Source organism: Mixophyes fleayi, chromosome 4 (assembly GCF_038048845.1).
Source record: "Mixophyes fleayi isolate aMixFle1 chromosome 4, aMixFle1.hap1, whole genome shotgun sequence".
NCBI lineage: Eukaryota > Metazoa > Chordata > Amphibia > Anura > Limnodynastidae > Mixophyes > Mixophyes fleayi.
The window spans coordinates 216,364,835-216,376,866 of NC_134405.1; the positions used below are offsets into that span (position 1 = coordinate 216,364,835).

At 40.8% G+C, this 12,032-nt stretch overlaps 1 protein-coding gene across 1 annotated transcript in view; it reads left to right on the forward strand.

The window, feature by feature from the left end:
* LOC142150794 (dynein axonemal heavy chain 3-like) overlaps positions 1-12,032 on the forward strand; it is a 947,133-nt gene that overhangs the window by 727,594 nt on the left and 207,507 nt on the right. The window contains 2 exon segments of the mRNA XM_075205980.1: positions 1,628-1,786; positions 3,226-3,333. Of these exon segments, the coding sequence (XP_075062081.1) occupies positions 1,628-1,786; positions 3,226-3,333 (267 nt within the window).

Here is a 12,032-nt window from a genome sequence, read left to right on the forward strand (position 1 = left end):
AAATATAGATTTTGTGTTTGGATGTGTAACACATTTTTGGCCTGATGCTGAATTGGACCTACACCGTTTGCGTAAATCAAAGTATGGAACTTTGCACTACGCATTCAACATGTGTGCCTCCCGATGACATGAGAGGCAGAACAAGCGAGGGAAGAATTGGTCTTACGTAGGCTGATTACAGTAACGGCATTCATACAAACGCGGCTGTGGCACACCAGCACCAATTCAGATATACTGTATATGCCATATCTTTATCTACTAGAGGACAGGTACACATACATGATGATGATGATGTCGGTCATCATTACTTGCTTCTGATTGGCTGATTGTGAATTCACCTCTGAGGCTGATAAGTGCTTTCTTTATTATAGGATTTTATAGGATTTTGTGAGTGCATTTAAAAATAAGTTTAAAAATATAAATTTAAAGATAATTCTTTCAGTTGTACACAAGATGGGATATTGTATACCTAACATAAACCCAGCGAATATGCTACAAGGTTAAAGCTGACACATCATCCGACTCATACGAGAGTTAGAACACTATCTATAAGGTTGACTTCTTTTAGAGGAAATTATGCACAACATGTGTCCAACTCAGCATCTGAACCTTTATCTTGCCCTTGGAGGGAGTCTTGGTGACAGTTTCCTGAATTTCAATATTACATTCATTACCACTGATACAAGGTTGCTGTGAACACTAGCACATGTTATCATATAACATATTTCCTATGCTGTACGAATGACTGAAGAGGTTATATAAGTGTTTCTCGGCAATGTGCAAGCACTGACTCCCTTTCAGATAAGACCAAAAACGTACCCAGTTTCCTCTTGTATAGTTTGAACAAATGCACTGGTCAATATCACATTACATTATCTTTGTATTGCAACACATGGATAGGTAATGGCACTAATAACAAGTACAGACAAAAATTGTATTTTGGTCACAGAACACAATTTTTGTCTGTACTTGTTATTAGTGCCATTACCTATCTATGTGTTGCTAATCCACACTCCAATATCCCAATGAACTGCCTGTGTAATTATTATACATCTAGATATATAATGGCACTAACAACGAGTGCCAACAAAATTGTGTTTTACAGCCAAAAAGTTGTAGTGAAGATGAAAAATGTTTAAGGAAAAACAGGGAAAAGGTAAATCAGGCATGTAATGCTGTAGTAATGATCTGTTGCTGGCTATAGCAGTGTGCTGGGGGATCTCTGTGAATGCTGTAGTACTGTTTGCACAGCTATGTAACAAATACAGTGCACACGTGTGTACAGTAGTTTGGGTCCAATAGAGCGTATCCACAGAAATTCTCTCCTGTACAATCCAGGAAGAATGAGTGCCCAAGGGAATGTGGGATAATTTTATAGACATGTAACATTTGTTGATGATTGTTGGTTGACTTTATGTTCCATGCACTGTGATTGACCTGATTATCAGTAAGCATTATCAGTTTGGCAGATTTGTGGTAAATCGGGACTAATTCGCAAATTAATTCACCAACAAAAGAATCTCTGAAGTTCTGACTAATCTCAGAATCGGCTACTTCGCCCATCTCTAGTGCTGACCATTGTTGAATATTCTTCTGATTAACAAACAGGTTTTACCTATATTTGCAGGAGGAATGTGAGCAGGAGCTAAGTGTGGCAATACCTGCCCTCAATGCTGCTATTGCTGCACTGGACACATTGAAAGCCAGTGACATCACTCTTCTAAAAACCATGCAGAACCCACCCTCTGGAGTACGCCTTACTTTGGCTGCTGTTTGCATTCTGAAGGTAGTTATGAAATACTAATGATCAATGCATTGTCAGTCATATTTAAAGAGGTGTTCAGCTCATAGGAAAAACTATTTTTATTGGCTTGCATGTGGCCCTGTGCTATTTTTACAAAATGCATTGCTTTACCTGTCTAGCTTCATTCATTTTTTTTTTATCTTTAAGGCCAGGTAGAATTATTAGATTGGATTGTACCCACAGGGCAGTTCTGTTTATCCATATCCAAGGGCAAAAACGGTTTGCTAGCATAATATCTTAATGAAAAACACAGAAGGAATCCAAAAAGTAAAGGAATGTGTTCAGTAAACAATGCGGAAGCCAATAAAATAAAGTCATCTCAAGGCAGAAATCCTATTAAGCCTAATAACATTGATGGCTGTTTAATAACATTAAATAAAAATGTAACTGTTGCTGAGAATTTATTTGTGTTAATTTCCACTTCCAACTTTGATATGTATTAATTATGCTGTGTCCAAGGCATATATTCAGCTCCATGCAAGTAATACAGGCATTTACTCATCTGCCCACTACATTTTCACAGTCAACACAGAGACAAGACAGCAATATTTTGTTATGAATAGATTAGCACATAATGCACTCTGGGCTATATTTACTAGACTGCGGGTTTGAAAAAGTGGAGGTTTTGCCTGTAACAACCAATCAGATTCTAGCTGTCATTTTGTAGAATGCACTAAATAAATGATAACTAGAATCTGATTGGTTGTTATAGGCAACATCACCACTTTTTCAAACCCGCAGTTTAGTAAATCTACCCCTCTGTATATACTTCAAATACCTGCTACTGCCTGCTCAGGTGCAGTTGGGTTCCATCATTCCACAGGGCAGCTCTGTTTGAATTTTTCAGATAGTGGGGTTCTAGAGGACGAAGTACCACTGTTCTGCTAAAGCAAAAGGAGAAGAAAGCCTTGGTAAAAAAAATAATCTTGAGTAAAAAATCCTCCTTTATTCGTAAATATTTTACTCCAAAAGAATAGTGGTCTTAAATCTTATCTCACTTACAAAACTAGTTAAGCAGGTCTTAGACTTTAGAGAACATTTGATTGTCCTCTAAAGTATGTTTAAATATTTGTATAAACCTGGAAAACTTTCAGGAAAGAATGACCGTAGTACAGTAAATGAAAGTAGGACAGTGGTTCCAATTAATGTCAGAAATCTAGGAAATTATAGGAAAATTAAAGATTTCCAGTGACAAACAACCCTGTACTAGGATGTCATATCTTAGTGCTGGCAGTTAACTCCCCTGTTCCTTCTGCTCTTATATTCAAGATCCCTAGTATAGTGGAAGAGTGAAATGTTGTAGGAATTGTATTGTGGCCCCTGGTCCATCATCTGTTTTCTTTAATATTTGTGTTTATAGGTAGCATATGTCTTCTTATTAATAGCGCATTAAAATTAATTAATGTTTTATGCCTATAAAGGGGATTAAACCTGATAAAAAGGGGGATCAGAATGGAAAGACTGTTGATGACTTCTGGCTTGCTTCAAAAAAGATGCTGGGAGATATGAAGTTTTTGGATTCACTAAAGGTACTTTTTGATTTGCATTGTTGCTTTGGTGTTTTATGTGTGATTTGATTCGTTTTGTTTGTGCATACAAATCATATGCATATTTTCCTAATGTGAATGAATGTGTCACCATATAAATTCATTTGAAAGGAGTGTAAACAGTATAGAACTGAAAAAGAAACAATTTAATCCTTTGGTGCTGGGCATTTCAGACTTAGAAATTACTATAGGATTTTGAGTGAATCGTCCTCTGCTGCTATGAAAAACCAAAGAAATATACTATATAACACAACGCTGAGGAATCACTGGACACAATCAACATACAAATGAGTTCATGGAAATTAATAAATATGAATAAATTGCTTTATTAAAACTAAACCAAAACATTGCAAATTTCTTTTATACACCCCTAGATCCTTCAGTAAAACGCAACAGCTGTTATAGCACTAAGAAGTCCTGATCTGGCACTGATCTGTTGGATTGTGTTTGATGTTCCTCTCCAAAAATGCACAATGTTCTTGATAACAATGATGTGTAATATATAGTTCCGTGCAACAATATTTCAAAGCGCACTCTGCTCAATCCAATAAACCAGGAATAAATGCAAATACTGTCAATCAAATGTAGCCTATATATTTCTCCTATATGAAATAAATGTTATCCAAGCGGCATACTGCTTAATCACTAATAATAAGAGGCTGAATTAGTTCTTACCAGAACGGACTTTTTGGCTAACTTTCACTACTATAATAAATAGCGTTTTAGCAAAAGGAAAAATCAATGCATTTAACTACAGTGTCTCTTTGGGAGCCGGCAATGGATGTTACAGTTCCGATATATATGTCTCCCAGTCGTAACTGTGGGCTTTGCAGAGTGTGCATCTAATATTTAGTCTCCATGATCATCCTTGCTCACCTCAGAAACTGTCTTTGGAACATAGTGCACCTTGTAATATCCGTGTTTTACTAATGTGTTTCATCGTATGGTTACGATTTCTTCAGAGGAAAGATAGCAATAGTAATGATTTCTTATTGCTCTCTCCGCACTTATGAAATCATAGCCATACTTAGCATATAGACTGAGCATGACTATATCATCACACATGGCAATAGAGCCTATAAGCCTCATTTGCACCTTGTAAAAAATGAGGATCCACACTGCTACTTTAATTACACATGCAAGTCTATTTGTCTGGCAAGCATCTTTTAATATATATGCTTATTTTCTGGTCCTTGGAATTATCCCCAGAAAATCAGTCTGTGATTTGTTTTGAGAGTTTGTGGATCCTTCCTCATGGCGATATATAATATATCAATAAGCCCAGGACTTTCAGAGACACTAACAATAATGCAGCAAAATCATTTGCGTTTGACATCATATTCCTGAAGAATCTGGGTGCAAGGAAGGCTCTTGGCTTTGATGCCATTAATCTGGCAGCAGAGCAGGAAGAAGGTTTGGTTAACCACCACCCTGTTTTGGTCCCGTGATGAAATAAATTACATACAATGAATATGCCAAAGGCAAGCTTGTGGAGGAAACAGCAGCATCACGAAAGGAAGTGACACTCTTGCAGAAGTAAAAAAAAGCACTGATAAATTGTATTGGGTAAAGTGCAAAGATGCGGTTAACACCACCAACATATGAACTGCATCCATATGTGGCACCGACATTTAGTACAAACAAACTTAAAGCAATAAGGAAGCTCGTTAAAGATCAGCTTTGCTAACAGTATCAATATTGATCACAGCAGAGAGATAATAAATGCTCTTACAGCTTGAATTAGCTGAACAACTTCTTGACTTGATTGATACAGATGAACATGTGGGAGCTTTGAGATCCCAGGAAAGAAAAAGTATTTTCTCACATTTATCAAAAACTATTTAAGATACACAAAATTCTACTTGCATCATAGGATGACTATCTAAGACGCTAAAACAACACTATGTGCAGGTAATTGGACTGAATTGTGGTAAGACAAATCTATCATGAAAAGAACACGGAATTGTGTTCCACACCATAATACCATACAACCTCGGACAGAATGATATAACAGTACTTTCTGTGAAGTGACAGCAGTAAGCTCTTTGAAGCAGATATGCCAATGACACATAGGGGTGAATCAAACATAACAGCATGTTATCTCTAAAATCATTAACACAGTAAAACAAGAGAGAAAACTCCATATAAACAAGTATAGTAGAAAGAAGCCTGAGCTATAGCATATTAAAATGTTTGGAAGTAAGACCTATGCGTATGTTCCAAAAGAAAAGCAAACCACTTGGAAAGATGATGGAAAGGAAAGAAATCTGTATATTTTTTGGCTCCATTGAGAGACAAAAATTATACAGAATTCTGCACTAATACCCAAACAAAATGTGATGATACCAGCTAGGGCAGTGTACTGTCAACACTGACACTGTAGACTCACCATTTCTGTTAAATATCAAGTCAATCATAACTAACAGATCGTACCTGTATGTAGTCTTTATAAAGCCCTCACTCCTACCAATCTTTGCATCAGCAGAATTTGGATCTGCAGTTCTGTGTTGGTGCTTTAAAAAGTCTTGTTTGTTTTGTTTCATCAACTTCAGTTTCATCCCTCCCTATTTTACCATCACTAATCCATTGACTTTGGCTACATCCATTACGAAGCTATCTTCTCCAACCCATGGACTTCAGCTTTGTTCCTTATGACCCATATTAATACAGGAAAACCATAAACATTATTATTATTATTATTATTATTAGATTAGATTTGTAAGGCGCCACAATACTCCGTAGCAACATACAGTAGGGGAAAAGGACATACATAAAACATTACACATACAAGGTAGACAAAATAAATGTAGCCATGAAAACAAAGGGTATGGAGGACCCTGCTCATTAGACAGCTACATTCTAAGTGAAAGGGGGCACAGCTGAAACAAAGGGAGCACATGTTCCTCAGAGTGGAGATTAGGCCAGTTGTGAGAGTACATTAGTGTGAATAGTATTAATGTGGATAATGTTATTATGATCTGCCTTGTTTCTCTGTGTGCATATTATCCTGCAGTACCTGTGATCCTTCAGAGGTGCTGCTGTTCAGCCTTTCCTACTATCAGGGGTTAACTAGCACTGCTAGCTAATAATCCACACCTGACTGTGTCCTATATATGCCTGCCTATTCCACAATCCTTTGCTGGTCATTGAAGTTCCTGATCCTGCTTATGTTTCTTTGTTCCTGGATAACCTGCATGTTTCTGGCTATTTCTTCTAACTGGCTTCATCTAAGTTATTTGCTGTGTTACATTATTGTTTACCTGTTGTTTGGCAACATCTGGAAGTCCTTTGCTTCATTCAGCCTGAACCGGTTTCTGTTTATTTGCTTCTCTGGACTATGCTTTTGCTGCAGTAAACAGTTTTTAAGCGTTTATATCACGTGTCTGGCTCCATGGCTGTAAATAAGAAATTAGTTTTGAACAGAACCATAAGAGAATGACAAGCCAAAAAGAAAGCATTGGAGCAGTGCCGTAACTAGACATTTTAGTGCCCTGGGCGAGACAGGGCACTGGCGCCCTCCATCTATGTGGGAGTGACATTTGACAAGTGGGTGTGGCCAACCTAATATGTGGGTGTATATATGTATATATATATATATATATATATATATATGTACAGTAGTAGGGTTGAAATAAATTAACAATTTAATTAATGATTTACCCAGAAAATATCACCGTAGCAGCAATATCTGCTGGAAATGAATATATGCTACTATAGCAAAAGGAGGATTGTGGAGGCACACTATTGTCTTCTCTGCGGGGAGCCTTATTTATGGCCACATAGGGCTCTTTCTAATAAACACACCCAGAGGTAGTGATGTCTCTTTATAAATCACTACTTGGATCTCACCCTGACTTAATACTTATATTTCCATAAGACACGTCTACAGAAGAGCCTTGTGATGCCAGTTTTCAGATCACCCAAATATAACGAGCACTTATCCAGCAGCCACTGTCTACACTGATGACACACTGGGTTAATCTTCTGAAATGCCATGCCGGGATAGGTGGGAATCTCATTCATTCAGACACAGCCTACCGACTAGTGTTGCCTTAATGACAATATTACTCCCAAACAGCCTCCCGCCTCTCACCTGCTGTGTGTCAGGGCTATAAGCAATACAGCGATGTGCCTTTGACTTCCGCAGTGGAAAGCAAGTTTGCGTTCCAAATGCCAAACTTCCTGTCAGTGGAACGCACATGCGTTCCACTGCGGAAGTCAAAGGCACATCGCTGTATTGCGTATAGCCCTGACACACAGCAGGTGAGAGGCGGGAGGCTGTTTGGGAGTAATAATGTCATATAAAGCTAGGTAGCGGGCGGCTGCTGTGCCCCTTTGGGCTTGCGCCCTGGGCGACGGCACCGCCCGCTCCACCCTAGTTACGGCTCTGCATTGGAGTCATAGGAAAAAAACAAACAAAAAAACCCCTGCTTCAGATTTCTCCTGAAACTCTCATTGCAATTGATCTTGTTTTTTCCCTGCAAACATGTCTGCTCTACAAATGACTGAACAGCCTCTGCTACAGTGTCAACAAATGGACATAATTCTGTTATGCTCTCAACTGGCTCAGTTTTCTGCTATACTTTTGGACCCACTCAGGAGACTATCAGAATCTTTTTCTCTGAAATTCAATACCGTTGATTTGCTTCAACCAACTCTGTCTGCTGCTGAATCTGTGCAGACAACACCTCTTAATAGTACTATGTCAAACTTGCATTTAACTAAAAACTACAGTGTAACTAATGTCAGGTTACCAAGTGGTTCACGCACTCATCTGACCAAAGAGGAGCAACAACGCAGAAGGATTAACAAATTATGTCTTTACTGTGCTAGTAATGTCCATTTTTACAAGACTGTCCATTCAGCAGGCCACGACAGCCTACGGAACTGTCTTCTGTGTACCCTCGTTCCAGGTTTGTTTGCTCTTCACTTCCCATTTCTACATATCAATTTTATGCGCTCCCTGGGATGGGGCCTAATTTCCAAGTTCCAGTTGCCGCGTGTCCTGTTGTGCCAGCTCCGGCTGCCGTCTGTCCTTTGATGCCAGCTTCGGCTGCCGTCTGTCCTGTGGTGCCAGTTCCAGTTGCCATCTGTCCTGTGGTGCCAATTCCGGTTGTTTCTACTCCCGAGTCTCCAGCTTCTGCCTCCTGTTCTGAGGTCCCAACCTCTGCCTCCAGCTCCGAGGTGCCATCATCTGCCTCCAACTGTGAGGTGCCATCATCTGCCCCCAGCGCTGAGTTTCCTGCAACTGTGTCCGTTCCTGAGTCTCCTGCCACTGTGTCCATTCCTGAGTCTCCTGCCACTGTGTCCGTTCCTGAGTCTCCTGCCACTGTGTCCATTCCTGAGTCTCCTGCAACTGTGTCCGTTCATGAGTCTCCTGCCACTGTGTCCTTTCCTGAGTCTCCTGCCACTGTGTCCGGTCCTGAGTCTCCTGCCACTGTGTCTGGTCCTGAGTCTCCTGCCACTGTGTCCTGTCCTGAGTCTCCTGCTGCAGCAGCTGCACCCGAGTCTCCTGCTGCACCCGCTGCGCCCGAGTCTCCTGCCTCAGCCTCTGCCACTGAGTCTCCTGCCGCAGCCTCTGCACCCGAGTCTCCTGCTACCGTGCTGCCTTGTCCCGTTTCTCCTGCCACTGTCTCCAGTTCCGAGTCTGCTGCCGCTGCCTCTACTCCCGAGTCTTCAGCCGCTGCCTCTACTCCCGAGTCTTCAGCTGCTGCCTCTACTCCAGAGCCTTTAGCTGTGCTAGAGAAGGTACTGCCCGTACAGCCCGCTCCAGAGGGAGCGCTGCACCTACAGCCCACTTCAGAGAGGGTGCTGCCCTTACAGCCTGCTCCAGAAGGGGCACTGCCTTTATAGCCTGCTCCTGAGGGGGCGCTGCCCTTACAGTTCGCTCCAGAGACATTTCCCGATTTGCCAGTCCACGCGGTTCAGCCCGAGTTGCCACCCTATGCGGTTCAGCCCGAGTTGCCACCCTATGCGGTTCAGCCCGAGTTACCACCCTATGCGGTTCAGCCTGAGTTGCCACTCTATGTGGTTCAGCTCGAGTTGCCACTTGATGCTGTCTGCTCTGAGGCTTCTAACAGCGCTATCTGCTCTGAGGCTTCTCAGACTCCTGCTTTGCCGTCCCAGTCGGAGACTCCTGCTCTGCCGTCCCAGTCGGAGACTCCAGCTCTGCCGTCTTCCCAGTCGGGGACTCCTGCTCTGCCGTCCCAGTCGGGGACTCTCCAGAGACTGCTGCCCAAGTTGAGGACTCCCCAGAGATTGCTAGTGAGCCAAAATGCCCAGATGCCTCTTCCAACTCATCATATCCTCCTCCAGTCTTTGACGGAGACATCAAACAGTTTATTTTGGTACTTCAACTTTCCATAAAACAGTTTCAAGACTCTCCAGAGTACTTTGCCAACCAATTTAACCAAGTGGGTTCTATAATCATGAGTTTTAGAGGGGAGCCACAGACTTGGGCCTTCTCCCTTCTAAATTCCGATAACCCCATTATCCATAATACCATGGACTTTGTTAACGCTGTGTGTAAGAAGTACTCTTTATCAACAGTCAAATCTCCTGGTCATAGTTCTTCTGTTTCCATTCTGGCCTGTGTTTCAGCTCCTATGCTTATTCACAAATCATCGAAGTGCGTTGCTTCCATTGGTCAACCTATATCTTCGAAAAATAAAAAGAACAATCAGGAAAAAACCCTTTCTAGACTGCATCAATCAAACAAACCTTGGTTGCCGGCTTCATGGTAATAGCACCATATGGTCATAAAATTAAAGGTTCTGTTCCGACTCTAGAATGAGACTCAGACTCTGAGACTGAACTTGATACTTCTAAAGACTTGGTGGATGAACTTGACAATTCTTCTTGCGCTTTCAAAGAATTGTACTTTGTCTGCACTCCATTGGAGAAGGGCTCAATTATGTCTCCTGAAAGAGACTTTTATGGAGCATCTGGAATCCGCTCCTGTAAGGGGGGGGATAATGTTATGTATCTCTGTATTACCCTGTGTTATGATCTGCCTTGTTTCTCTGTGTGCATATTACCCTGTATTATGATCTGCCTTGTTTCTCTGTGTGCATATTACACTGCAGTACCTGTGATCCTCTAGGGTGCTGCTGTTCGGCCTTTCCTACTATCAGGGGTTAACTAGCACTGCTAGCTAATCATTCACACCTGACTGTGTCCTATATATGCCTGCCTATTCCACAACCCTTTGCTGGTCATTGAAGTTTCTGAGCCTGCTTATGTTTCTTTGTTCCTGGATAACCTGCATGTTTCTGGCAATTTTTTCAAACTGACTTCAGTTATTTGCTGTGTTACATTATTGTTTACCTGTTGTTTGGCAATATCTGGAAGTCCTTTGCTTCATTCGGCCTGAACCGGTTTCTGTTTATTTGCTTCTCTGTACTATGCTTTTGCTGCAAAACATAGTTTTTAAACGTTTATATCACTAGTCTGGCTCCATGGCTGTAAATAAGGAATACATTTTGAGCAGAACCATAACAAATGTAAGCTCTAAAAAAGAGATTTCAAGGCTGTGGGAAAGCAACACGGGAGAACTCTTGTAGGCTGAATGAGATTTGAGATGAATGAAGGGGTGGTGTTGAGGGCTTTGTAGGAACGGTGAGTAATTTCATTTGAATTATGGAGGACACAGGGACCCAGTGTAGGCATTTGCAAAGTGGTGCAGCAGATGTGGAGCGGTGGGAGAGGAAGATCAGTCTTGCAGCAGCATTTAGGATAGATTGAAGTGTGGAAACATGGGTATTGGGAATGCCAGATAGCGGGAGGTTACAGTAGTCAAGACAGGAGACAATGAGAGAATGGATAAGTGTTTTGGTAGCATGTTGAGTAAGAAACACTGAAGTAATGCAATAATTAATAATTGCCAAAATAAAGAATTGTCTTTTGAAGCAAGACTGGGGCAAATTAACACAGAGTCCAGTAATCACTGCAAAGCCCCTCTAGAGAGCAAATGATAGTTACTGCAGCTGGTGTCTTTGGATTCTGAGTTGAGCTATATGTGAATAACTTGTATATGCAGAACAGTATACAGAAGCCAGGAGATTATCAGAAATAAATTTGAATGATGCCACCAGATCTCAAGAGTCCAATATTAACACAGAACCTAGCACATTTGTATGATGTAATCAAGACATCAGAATACAAATAATGGAGAGCCAGGAACCGGTGCAAGGTCAGGAACAAACTTGGACAAAATGCAGGAGATGAGAAGAATACATATCCAACGCTATCCTTTTTTTGCCTTCCTCTCCTTAATGACTCAGGTCCACTAAATCTCTCAACCAGCTCCTGACCTGGGAACTCAGAACAAAGATAGGATGAACATGATAAGTAGGTGTCAAATGGAGTTTTTAGAATAATGGTTATTCATATATTTATTGTGACAATTACTGTACTGTATGTGTTTTACAATTGTGTTAATATGTTAGTAAAAAATTATCTTTTTAAAAGACATATAGCTCAGGGAACTAGAAACTGACAGTTGATGCAAATTAAGAAGCTTCTTTTACATTTTGTTCTTTAATAGAAAAAACTTTCTTAACTTCATACAGTGCCATTGTATCACAGCAAAATAACATTTGTTGCACTTACTAGTTCACAATGTCAGCATAGAAATGGTTGATATCACAATGTAATACTATACAGTTATCCTCTTCTGCAAT